The 13,675-nt window shown below is 36.0% G+C and overlaps 1 protein-coding gene across 6 annotated transcripts in view; it reads left to right on the top strand.

The window, feature by feature from the left end:
- LOC149072178 (ubiquitin carboxyl-terminal hydrolase 10-like) overlaps positions 1 to 2,598 on the top strand; it is a 92,472-nt gene extending 89,874 nt beyond the window's left edge. For 3 of the 6 annotated variants that reach the window (XM_089246075.1, XM_089246077.1, XM_089246079.1), the window contains one exon: positions 581 to 2,598. In XM_089246075.1, coding sequence (XP_089102201.1) covers positions 581 to 595 — 15 coding nt within the window. In that variant the 3' untranslated portion in view covers positions 596 to 2,598. The remainder of the gene's footprint in view (positions 1 to 580) is intronic. The other 3 variants (XM_089246076.1, XM_089246074.1, XM_089246078.1) reach the window with 1 other exon arrangement.
- The last annotated feature ends 11,077 nt before the right edge of the window (positions 2,599 to 13,675 follow it).

The raw sequence follows: 13,675 nt of genomic DNA, 5'->3' as shown, positions 1-13,675 counted from the left end.
CATCCGAAACCCCTCCCTCTTCGATGCTGACGTAATACTTGAATGACCCTTAAGGGACAATTCTAGGTTGTGGTGTCTCAGAATTTTTCTCTAATAGGATTGTTATGGAATAGCTTACCCTTGGGGGTAGTAAATTCTAACACAGTTTGTACATTTAAAAAGAAATATGATAAACATGTTGGGGTAAATCGAGAAGCTATCCACACTTAGATAAGACAACCATAAATATTTTTATGGGCATTGTATTATATTTTATCATGTATATATAGTTAGAGACTATAAAAGCTAAAGACTATATTATTGTCTTTAGCTTTTATAATTGCAGTTTTATTTGGGACTGGTTGCTGTATTTTAGAAATATGACATTCGTATTTGTATGGGCATCTTTTTCTCAGCCACTTCGTTGGACATTTTGCCTGTTGTGGCCTTGCATTTGTATAAAATCAGCTTCTTAATGAAATGAAATCAGAATATAAAAATGATTTTAATTTGCTGCAGGCACTGTTTATTCTAATTTTTTAATAATTTACATATTTTGATTTTTCATGTTCTCATTCCCCCTCTTTTTTCTTCGTTAAAGGCAGAGCGAGAATGAAAATGAAAGATCAAAAGCAGACAGATTTTGCTAAAGAGAATAGAGAAGCAGAGAGAGAGACTAAATGATCCCAAGAAATATATCTTTTCTTGGTCATAAATTGTTTTATCAGTGAGATGGGTTATTAATTCTTCATAGATTTAAACAAGAAAGACTTCATCAAAATGTGCAATCTACAAAATTAAATTTTACAAAACAATGTATAAAATCTGTTAATGTGTAAAACTTGTTAGAATGTGTCAATTACAGAATAAAACTTTGGAATAAATAATATTGGTTATATTTTTGGAAAAATGTTTTCCATATTCTATTAAATTTCAAAGCTTCAAGAAATTTTAAAAATCTAATGATGGACATTGATTTTCCTGTTTAACAGTGTATTCTGAAAAAGAAAAACATCTTGGATCTTTTAAATTGATTGTGTGCAGTGTTCCTGCTGTCTTTTTAATAATTATAGCTAAATGCTGTTATTTGGCTGACTAAATATCGAAAAAACTATGTAGCCAAACTGACATGTTATTTGGAGACTGGCAAATACACATTTGCTATTTGGTGTATTTCAATTTTTTATTTACTCTCCAGATTAGCATTTTGTCTTGATTTGGCATTATTGTTGATAGCAGGAACCTTAAATGTGTGATTTATGATGTTACAACATATAAAGAATAAAATATGTTTGCCTATTCAGAATATTGTTACAGCTTTAATTACTTGTCAGATCAATACCAAAATTTATATGCATGCTATTGAAAGGATGTGCTTGCGATGATTCTATAATAAAAACCTAATCTTAAAATTGCACAATTGAGGTGTTTTATGCCAATCTAATTTGGGTTATACATACACATTTATTCTGAAACTTTATTTTTCAGAGAAGAAAATATTAATTTTTAATTTACTAACTCACTGGTAGACATTCACCAAAGCAGAATGTACCAAAATCTGACATGTTGCAGAACAGTCTCAGGAGAAGTTTTAACAAAAAAAACTATTAGGAATTTTTACAGCAGAACATTTTCTGTTAGCAGAGGGCACATTGCAGAACAATGCAAAACATTTTGCTTTGGTGGCAGACATGTACCCAAGTACAACTAAAACTGTTTTGATTTCACCAATGATAGTGATTAGTTACATGTTCTCCGCAGTGTGTTATTTTTGTTATGATACATATATAAATGATAGTTTACTGGTCTATTTATTAATTGTCATAGGACCAGCAAACCAGCTGAAACGTTTTGTAGGCTCAACTTATCCCGGATTTCAGGGTCAACAATTTTTTTTCTATGCTAGTTTTTATGATTTGACAAAAAAAAAATCTTGTGTTAGTCAAATTTCACCTGTAAAGTAGACATTCCTGCGAAAGCTTGTCGTACTAAAGTCATTTGATTTTGGCATTTCTACTAAAAATATTGCAAAAGGTGCAGTATATACATTTATGCATCAAAGAATTTTTTGTTTTATCCTGTATATTTACATAATTTCTTAATGCTGAATTTGGCACATTCGCGTTAGGGTGATGTGGACAGTGTCAGCCAAACTTTTAGAATCAGAATAGCTTTTCATTTCAAAATCTGATCCCGAAGTCTTTACAGAAAAGTAATTTGCACCTAATGTGTACTGCTACCATCTGTTGACCAAATAGGATGTCGAAGTAAATAAAGGCAACTTGAGAGTTATAAAATTCTCTGCCTGAACTACTCTGTGTGGGCCATAAGGAGTTAAATTTGGGTTTTGTTGTTTTTTTATTATTGTTGCAAAATCATTGAGCGCATCTTTTAAATTGTATGTACGTACATGAATCTTGATACAGCTCTATTTCTTACAGCTGCATAATGCTCTGAACAGATGTAGTGTGTGTTTTCATTTTTATAATGTATCTGGCAACAAATTTCATGTAAAAATTTGAAATGACCACTCGCGCGCGTGCGGATTCAAAGGTTTGAGTTGATGAGTGGCTCAACCATGATGTAAATATTGTGTTCAATAAATATCTTTTACGTGAAGTGTTCTTCGTATCTATGAATTGTTACTGATGTCAAAAACAGGGTAGTGATGAAAGAAAACCTGCTCATGGTAAACTGTTGAAAATCATTTGTCCTAAATGACTGCTTTTTTGCAACTACAGTAGCTTATCATTCATTCATGTATAGCAACTTTGTGTTTTCGGCATCTCGAAACTGACAAACTTGAGTTTTCAACTATCTCTTTCGTTCCTATACCTCTGAATAATAATGAAACTACTATGAGTGCTCTGATCTATCTTTGAAGGATAAGGGAGAGTGCAGTTGGGAAAATCTACCGCTCAGGAGCAGAGAAACTGGTCAAGAACTGGGGAATTCAGCCCACCCTGTAAATATTCTGTGCGGAACTGCATGTTTTATATGCCCGCCTATATGACTCTGCCTTCCTTATTTCACACACTGTGGCATGAGGCACTGAAGTAGAGGCATTAGTAGCCTCTGAACTTCAGCAAGTGGCCCCCACGTGGGATAGTAGAGATAGGCGGCTTTTTCTCAGCCAAATATATCAAGAAAACAAATATTTTCTTGATTTTATGCCGGGGGAACTCTGAAAAGTCATATCTGGTCTCTGCTGGGACAAACCCAGGCACTCTTCCATTCCAGGCAAGCATGCTACACTCCACTGGAGACATGACCCTGCCTTTATTTCACACATGCACTGTGACATGAGTGTTGTGTCTCCAGTGGTGTAGATGGTAGCATGCTTACCCAGAATGCAAGAGGGCCTGGTTTTGAGTCCCAGCAGAGACCAGATGACTTTTCTTTCCAAGCTCATCTTGGTGTGAAATCCAGAAAATGTTTCCTTCAAATCTTTTCTGTTGACTTTAATCTAACAGGAATAGTAAGGAAGCCAACAGTTAGTAAAGTTTGCAGTTGAGTGAAGAAGTCAGTGTAAAGACCTTTAAAAAGTGTGGCATGAACAATATGAGGATGATGACTGATGATAATGAGCAACTTGATATAGCTGAGAGTGATGAGGAATTTAATGGTTTCTGTGATGTATGCATGAATATGTAAACTTTTATGCACGTATATACTAGTTTTTACCCACACTTTACTCGCGTGGATTTGGTAATCTGAAAATTACTCTGATGATTCCCCATACAACATTTGAAACTATCATGATCCCTTCAGGGTTGAATTTTCAGAAATCCTGTCTTAGTGGGTGTCTACGTTATAAAATTTAATACTAACCAAATTTCATATAGTTTCAGCATGGTGCCATGATTGCTCCATATAACCTTTGAACCGCCTTATGACCCCCTTAGAGGTTTGAAATTTGAAAAGTTCCTTAGTGAGTGTCTAAATCTCATAAAATAAAACTGACTAAATTTCATATTTATAGCTTCACACACACACAGCGATGGTTGTTCCATATATATAACCTTTGAACCCTGCTTAGGGGTTGATTTCGAAAAATCTCTTTAGCGAGTCTCTACATTACAAAATGAAAATACTGACCAAATTTCATATTTTTCACTTCAGCGGTTTCGGCTCAGTGCGATTTCTCTATATAATTGCTTAAATGGTTGGAAGCCTTACACCAAATGCAGTCAGTGTGTCTCGTTCAAGGGCCAGACCCCAATCTTTGCATTGCTCTTTTTTGAATAACCCCACTATGTACGATTTTTTTTCCTCAATTTCATTTAGTACAGTACTGATATTAGAGATATTTTGTTTCATGAACAGAGAGTTCGTGCATGCAAACATTTAAGAGGACAAAGGTCCGAAAATTTAGGATGTAGGCTACGTTGCTTGGTAGTTAATTCTCTGATAAGACAAATGTTTGCCTACTATTAAATAAGTCATATTTGAGGTTTATGCTGATTGCAGCTAGTGTTGTTAATATTCGACAATCTATACCAGGGTGTCTTTTTGAATTTCGAATTTGAATATTCAAATATTAAGATTGGAATCTTGGATTTTATTTGTGGCGAGAAACTCTTGGTTTTAAACAAGTAATAACATTGAAGAACTCACATACAACGAGTCCTACTTATAGCGTTTTCCAAAAACTTGTCATGAAAACGTATACTATCAAAACGTCGTAGGCGGGAAAACGGTTTAAACGGGAAATTTCCATAAGTGTTAGTTAGAGTTAGAATTACGAAAATAAGTCGTACTAAACGAGAAAATTTTCTAAGCGGGAACGTTGAGCGGAATATACTGTAGTAATTTTAAATTAATCTACATTTTAAGATACAGTTCTAACGTGTTTCAGAATGTTTTTCTTTATTTTTAGGAATCCTAGTATTTGATTCGGGAGCGACTGCATAAAATCTTTGCGGAGAGGGGCAGGAAAATTTTCTTCGCATCGGGCCACGAAATTCCTAAGCTTATACTATCACACTATATTGGGAGAAAAAGCACCAATCGTGAAAGAAGACCGAACTTGACTTTTAATGGGATTGAAAATTTCAGTTCATTTTCAAGAAGTGGTCAGGGCCGCAACTAGATGCTTGGTCACCCGAGGCAAGCACGCATTTTGACACCCCCTTGTAATGTTGAAGGAAAAGTTTCAGAATGAAATTTGTGCTCCTCGGGTCCAGCACCCGGGGCACGAGACCCGCCCGCTCCCCCCCCCCATAGTTGTGGCCCTGGAAGTGGCAACCTGCTGCTGGCGGAAAAATTTACTTTCGTTGGGTTTTTAGCACGTAACTGACCGTTACAAAAATTACACGTCTCAAAAATTCAAAGTATCTTATAACTCATTAATAGCTAGAGCCCGGAAGTTTAGGCAGTAAAAATGGTCAAAAAGGCATTAAAAATGGTCAAAATAGGCAGGCAAAAAGGCATTAAAAATGCCTAAAATAAGGCACTAAAAAGGTATTTATTTTTTTTGGACGGAAGAAAAAATAACTAAAAACAAAGAAATAATGGGTCCAAAAACTAGATTAAAATACAGTCGAATCCTGTTTTAACGAATACCGATATAGCGAAAAAATCTCGTTGTAACCAACACGTTTCTAATCCCCTAGATAAGTTTTCATAGGAATAATGCAAAAAAACTGGAATTCCTTTATAATGAAATTTCGTTATAACGAGGTGATTTCTCCGGTCTCTCGGAGTTCGTTATAACGGGATTCGACTGTATTGCTTCCGCTTAATCCGTCTATTGTTTTAATTATAGTTTATCACTGCATTGTTACCCAAGTTAGATTGATTTATGTGCCTAAGCCCGGAAGTTTAGGCACTAAAAATGGTCAAAATAGGCAAGCAAAAAGGCATTAAAATGCCTAAAATAGGCACTAAAAAGGCATTTATTATTTTTGGAAGGAAGTGAAAATAACTAAAAACAAAGATATTATAAGGGTCCAAAAACTAGCTTAAAATATTGGTTCCGCTTAACCCGTCTATTGTTTTAATTATAGTTTATAATAACTGCATTATTATCCAAGTAGATTTGATTTCAAGCCCAAAATAAAATGTTAGCAGACCTGCAGGATTAGGCCAATTCCAGGGCCACCATTACCAGACACGAAGCCGGTAGAGTTTGCGGGGCTCCCTCGAGTTGCGCAATAATTCTGGTCGCAATAATATTTGTTGTACTATTTGAAATAATCATTATCATTTCTATAGTTGAAAAAAAAACAGGGCCATCTTGTTGTATTTTTTTTAAAAAATTCAACTTTTTGTATTACCACTTATGCGCAGGCGCGGATTCAGGGTGATGTGTTGGGGGGGGGGGCGATTTTTTACAGTGAAGTTGTCGATCAGTGAAGCCCAACCTAGTGTCCGCAGGCGCCAAGTATACTTAAAATATAAAAATTAATATTTAAAAAAAATTAATTAAGAATTAAAATTATTCAAAACTTTAAATTAAATTAAAATTAATCAAAACTTTAAATTAAATTAAAATTAATCAAAACTTTAAATTAAATTAAAATTAATCAAAACTTTAAATTAAAATTAATCAAAACTTTAAATTAATTTAAAATTAAAAGTAATTAAGATTAAATTTAATTAACAATTAAATGTAAATTAAAATTTATATTTATAAAAATGATCTTTTTCAATAAACAACATACTTATTTAAAAATATTGCTTTGCAACAAGTTATGTTGCAGCTAATGAATTAGCTGTTTTTTGACAATAAATTTGAACATTTGTGCCGACTACCCTCGCAAAAAATACCGTACGAAGAAAAAAGTCTGATGTGCAGACTGTGTTATATTTATAAACAGTATCATTGTACAAATAAATTAAAACTTTGCAGTTGAAAAGGGCAGAATATGAAAAGTATATGAAGAATTATTTTAAAATGCGCCCCCCCCCCCACCCAGAATCCTACTTCCTTCTCCTTCGCTTGATAAAAATTAAGGCTCACCGTTAACCGGGCAAAACAAAGTGCACAAACAAAAATTCATCCCTATGTATTGGATGAATGATTTTTTTCAAAGCATCCAAAATACAGCTTGTCAACGTAGGTAGATACTTCCCGTATAAATTTAATTTTTTGATCCCAGTGAAAGCATTAAACGTTTCTCTTTGTGACGTTTTGATAACAATTAAGCAAAATAATATGAATAAAATAAGGATCTCGATCAACCAGAGGAAATGAATTCTGAGCTAATTTGGGTACCAGAAACCTCGTTTAATAAAGAAGATCTTTGAATATATTTGAAGAAAAAAAATTATCAAAAGCCCTGACCATGGCCTCCATATCCTAGAGTGGGGCCCCTAGGCTTAAACCTCTGATGTGCCCCCAGACTAGACTTCTCACGGGCCCCTTATAGCGTGAAAAAATAAAAAATGATGAGTATCGTCTCGGGCCCCAGGGCTAGAACCCTGTCAGCCTCACCCTTGTAGAGGGCCCATGGCCTTGACACACAAAAACAAAGCAGTTATCAAATAAATATGTACTACGCACACACAATGACAGCCCCTTACCCGTAACGGGTCACACTGAGCTGGCGAAAAATGTATGTGACCGCTCAATCTTTAAATGACCGCATGCTATCAGAAAAAAAGCTGAACCTATGCAGCGCAGCTTTCGCCCTCTCATATGTAGGGTCCATTGTAAGGCAGTTTCGGTTTCAGTACAGCACAGGGTAGATTTGTTCCCTACTCAGAATTTGCGTGCCGGTGCTGGGACCGACCAAATGAGATTTGTTTACGTCAGTGACCCCAGGTGGGCCCTCTGTGGTCTCTGTCTCGCTCGATAGAGAGAATTCTCTGTAAAATAAATTTCATCTATTTGCCGGCAGATCAATGTGGGGCCCTCAATTGGCTCTGCTTGGCTCGTACTAATTCATATCAGCTCAGTACTTGCCACCCGGCACTGGACCTGACTAAAGGGACTTCCATGGGGGATCCCAAGGTGGTCCCTGTGGACTCTGCTTGTTTCGCTCAGTACCTTGTTTAGTATTTACCCATAATCTGCTTAAAAAACCAAACTGGTTTTTTTAAAAAAACTACTTGGTTTTAACCATGGTTTAAACCGAACAACCCTGCCCCTTCATCAATTTTTTTTTCTCTCATTGCCCCCCCCCCCCAACTCAAGCAAACCCACAGGATCCTATGTTATACCCGTAGCTTCCATTACCCCAAGACCTCTCCATTGCCCACTTTGGGAAACACTGATATAGGTACAGACCCACAAGCGACAGAATTTTCGTTTCTAGTGGCAGCCCTAAGGTTGACACAAAAGCAAAGAAACTAAGTTAATTTCAAACAAGAATTCGTGTTAATGCTAAGTTTTTGGATTGAGATTTTACTTTATTTCCATAAAGTAAACCCAGAGCCTGTCTCAACAACATCATATAGCCACCCCCCTCTCCCAGGTAAAACAAATTTTTCTGAGGCTCCTTACCTAGCTATATACAACTTCTGACAATAGAGTTCGGTGAATAGTCCGGTAACATTAACGTAGATGAAATGTTAACGAAAGTTACCTTACTGTCCTTCGAAATAGTCACCTCCCATTACTATGCACCGCTGAGATCTCCTATACATGTCCTGGAAACTTTGGAAACTTTGCAAGAAGTCTTCTTTTGGGATGGAGTTCAAAAGCCTCGTCACGTTTCGTTGGATGTCAGGAATATCGTCAAATCTCTTTCCTTTCAAAGCGAGTTTGAGTCGTGGGAATAGGAAGAAGTCTGGAGGATTGAGATTTGGCGAGTATGGTGGATGTTCAATTTGCACCACCCCCTTTTTTGCCAGGAATTGTTTGACGATATTGGCTGTGTGAGGGCGAGCATTGTCGTGAACAAGAAACCATGAACCTTGTTGTGCGTACTGAGGTCGTACCCTGCGTAGACGTTTCATGAAACGGGTCAAACTTTCAATGTACCTTGCAGCATTCATCGTCGTTCCCTCAGGTAGAAATTCCTTGTGGATAATGCTTTGACTATCAAAAAAGGTGATTAGCATCGTTTTGATGCGTGATTTTTCTGCTCTGACCTTCATGGAAAGTGCTTGATCTTCATAAACACGTACCAGCATCGCGTGAGTTTCTTTCGGCGTCTTGCCAAGCTTAAAACAAAACTTTAAATTGATCTTTTGTTCGTTCATTTTCCTGTTCTCAGTTAAGAACTAACGCACTAAACAAGCACTTTGTAAAACAAGTCTTTCACGGAACACAAACGACGCTCAACTGAACAACGGTGGCGGCAGATGGTCAACGCCTGTCGCTACGCATGTGCAGCGTTTTGCTTCGCCAGTGTTACCAGATCGGCCGTTCTGATTTCATTCACCGAACTTTATTGTCAGAGGTTGTATATACATGCCTGATACGCAATTTGCATAATCACTCTCTCCAAAATTTTAACCAGATCAAATTGTTATGAGGATTTCCCGGCATTCGAGGCTCCCCAACCGTGGCATCACAGGCCTCGGGAAAAATGATTCTTCTGAACCCCCCCCCCCCCACCTAAAAATACCTGCTTACCAATTTGCATACTTATATTAGAAAATTGTAAACAAATCTAATTGTCGTAGTGGGGCCATGCGTTAAGGTTAAAAGTAGGGGGCACCAAAATCACTTGAGTGCTCATGCTTCATATGGGTCAATCCGGCCCTGGCGTATTTACTGAAAAGGTTGGGAACCACTGCTGGAAACTCAAGCGTCCACAGCCGGGCTATGCTTACTCCAACAACTTTTCGTGTTGACGTATACGCTTCGAGAACTTGGCAATTTGTGTAGGGAACATTAAGCAGTCTTCTTCCACTTACTCACGTCGTAGACAGTTGATTTGTCTTTCTGTGAACGGTTTTAGAAATTCAAAGAAAATTTTATAACACACCAAACTTTTCTCTCAAAATTAAAAGAAACACTACAGTAAAACACCCATTTATGACATCTCCGTATTTACAAATAATACCTTTAACTTCCTCATTTATCTCTTATAATTTTCAAACGAGACGATAAAATTAAAAAAATTTATTAAAAATTTCCAGCTTTGTACATCCGATTTTTGAAAATTTTTGCGTTGAAAACCCATATTCTTTGTCTTCAAATAAAATTTCTCATACTACTTACGTATAAGAATGGACTCTCAATAAACCCTCCACCTCCAATAATCCGGCGTTTTTAGATCGGTTTTCTTCGAGCATAAAAGAGGAAACATATCAGTTGTCAGTGCACACATGTTTATGAGCAGAAGTTTATGTTATTTAAATGGGCTTTTCAATCACCTTGCAGTAATTTGGCAATTTCGGTAAACCAACCCTGGTGTGATGTCTGCCAGATTAGCGAGAGTCTACTATACTAATAATTCATATCTCAATTAGTTCTGGAAATATTCAATTTAATCTGCTTTTCTTTTTTTGCTGATATTTTTTCAGTTTTTTTCCTGAATTTTTTTTTTTTTGCAACACTCATATTTTAATCATCCGCATGCCCCGCTACTGAAGACCATGTCCTATTTACAGGAGGACTAAGCGGGCTATAGCCCAGGGCGGCAAGTTCAAAAGGTTGGCAAATTTGAGGAGTGAGTGGCCAAGAAAATTAGCCAAATGGGAGAAGGGCAGTGAAATTTCTATAACCCTCAATCCATATCTGCCCAGATAGCAAGTGACCGGGTCGGTGAGTGACCTAAAGGGTTTGCAAGCACATGAATGAGCAAAAGAGTCATTTAGAGCGTGAGTAAGAATGTGAATGACAAAAAAAGTGAATATTACCATTTCCCGTTTAAAGTGTTTTTCCGCTTGCAACGTTTTATATCCCGGTTTTTGGAGAAATGTTATAAGCGGGATCCACTTGCAACGTTTAATTTATGTACTTATCTATTTGCACCTGAAATATTTCAAATTAAAAAGACTTTAAATGATTAGATGGGGCCGAGGCCTATATTTTCATAAATATTATAGAGAGGCTATGTTCAAATGCTCACCTTCTGCAGCAGGGCATTTAAGCTAGGTTTTTTTGTGGGTGGGGGGGGGGGGGCAGGGGGCTTTGCGGAAGTTTTTCATACTTCAGGCCCCACTATAGTGAATTTGTAGAGTGAAAAATTATAAAATGACGAGAATCATCGTGAGCCCTGTTAGCCTCACCCTGTGGGGGCTCCCTGTTAATTAATGTCATTATTAGTGAGTCTGCAAACGAATGCAGCTACATTCCCTGGGAAAACACCAGATGTGCTACAAAAGTAATGTAATTAATTTTCTTAACCCACCTATTTTAAAACTTAAAAATTTTCACTTACCAAAAATAACTTTTTTCGAAGATCCGGCCATTTTTGGTCCACCTACAAGTTAAAAAATTTTTGTCCGCTCTTACGATTCGTGACCAAATCACACAATTTTTTTTATACATGATGACTGGCTATTCAAATAACATACTTTTGAAGTTTCAAAAAATTTGGATATGAATTTAGCACGTTTTTCTTTGTAATTAAAGTAAATTTCCAATTAATTAAATTTCTAATTAGTGGAAATTAATCCTCTTAGTTCAATCATAATAATTAATAATTATAATTTTGAGAAACCCTATGTACCATGTGACAATAAAATTAAGGAAAAAAATTATTTCTAATGATGACCAGGAAAAAAATTCAGATAGAAAATCGGAATGAAATTTCCGAAAATTTCAAATTTTATATCTAAATTTTTAAAAATTAAATCTCATTGTAAACAAATTTTAAAAATCACTATGATACTCATTAGGCCTTTTAGTTTTTTTTTTTTCATTACAAAAACAACACATAGACAGGCACATTCATGTTCGATACAAAATAAATACCAAAAAGAAATAATAATGAAAGAAAAACACATACAATGCAGCTGTTAGGGGCATATTTCTTCCCTGGTTCATACTTATATTTTTACTGAATGTTTCAAAAATTAGATATGGAATATTTGCAAATATAAAAACTTCTTCCTTCAGATGTCCATTTATTTTTACTTTTGATATTTTTTTATGAATTTATTACAAATGATCGGGCCCCCTGGTAATTTGTACTTTTTTGGATGAGGTGCATGTTTTTTTTTTTTTTGCTAAAACATTATGATCGGGATCCAATGCATTTCATTCAAGTATATTAAAATATATATCTCGGCTTTACGGCCTTAATCGCGTTACTTTACGAATTTCATTATAACCGAATTTTAATGAGTTTGTATGTGCTCATGTAGGAAAGCAAAAAAAAAAAAACATTCATTGGTTAGAAAAATTTAATTTTTTCTTCATCTAATTATTTCTAGTGTGGTGTTGACTGTAATCAGGGTGTTCAAAACCTTTTCAACAGATGATGGCAGCTTTGCGGTTACCCCAACTGCCAAAGAAAATTTGGATTTTCTCGGTTGCAAAAACCGCCGTTGCGGTTGTATCTGTGCGCTGATAGAATAAAACTATAGATGGTCCCTTCCCCCGCAACCGCGCTGTAGTCAGTTCTCCGCCTTACGGTTACCCCAACCATAAAAAAAAATGTGGATTTTCTCGGTTGCAAAACCGCCGCCAGTGATTGCGGTTTCGCAGAGAGCAACAGGCCTACAGTGGTATAATTATTCATTCATTACAGTTCACGCACTAGGAGTTGAGAAAAAACTCATAGTTTAAAAAACTGATTGCAGATGACAGCACTACATATAACAAGCATTACACAGTACGAGAGGTTCACTGTACGTACACACGCATTCCAACATGTACCCAATTCGTTAGAAGTTAGAACGTAGTTCCGCAGAGGAATATGGACGAGGTGCATGTCTGGTTTATTAGTAGTTGCGGTTGTATCTGTGCGCTGACAGAATAAAACTATGGATGGTCCCTTGCTGAAGGACTAACCGGAAGGAGGAAGTCTTGCTCGCCCGGTTGCGCGGTAATTTCTGAGTAGAAAAGATAATTTTAATCGTTGATTTGAAGAATAAAAGTCAAGTTGTCTTCGTTGAAAATGCGTGAAAAACCGAGTTATTTTTGCATAAAAGTCGGGACAGCCAGAAAAACTGAAAAAACCGGGACTATCCCTGGAAATACAGGACATATGGTCACACTAGTCATTGATAGTTTTTCTCGCGCCCCGGCCATCGAGGAGAAATATTCTCCTCTAAGATTCCGACCCATGGAAGAAAGAATAACCTCCTTGTATTATAACCATGGAGGAAAGAATAACCATTAATCCTCTCCTCCATGTATTATAACCATCGAGCTTATATTAATGGAGGGCGGAGCAAACGAGAAAGAGACCCAGAATAATTTTAATTCTTAATTAATTTTAATTTTAAATTAATTTAAAGTTTTGAATAATTTTAATTTTAAATTAATTTAAAGTTTTGAATAATTTTAATTTTAAATTAATTTAAAGTTTTGAATAATTTTAATTTTAAATTAATTTAAAGTTTTGAATAATTTTAATTTTAAATTAATTTAAAGTTTTGAATAATTTTTATTCTTAATTAATTTTTTTTTAATAGTAATTTTTAGCGAATAGAATGCTTGGTCTCATTTTCATAAAGGTCTCTTCGCGTTCTCCTAAAGTCATTCTTCCGCTTTTTCGAGGATTAGTTCGTCCTGGACTGGAGTATGCTGTAAGGTTTTGGAGACCATACCTACAGAGGGACATAGAATTGGTTGAAGGGGTGCAGAGAAGAGCTACGCGTGTCCTTATTGCCACACAGGGCTTGA

The sequence above is a fragment of the Pholcus phalangioides genome, unplaced genomic scaffold (genome assembly GCF_987345545.1).
Source record: "Pholcus phalangioides strain wild (caught in Gottingen) unplaced genomic scaffold, Ppha-v1.0 ptg000017l_1, whole genome shotgun sequence".
In the NCBI taxonomy this organism is placed as follows: Eukaryota; Metazoa; Arthropoda; class Arachnida; order Araneae; family Pholcidae; genus Pholcus; species Pholcus phalangioides.
The sequence above is the reverse complement of the archived record's forward strand: the minus strand, read 5'-3'. Positions and strand labels throughout refer to the sequence as shown.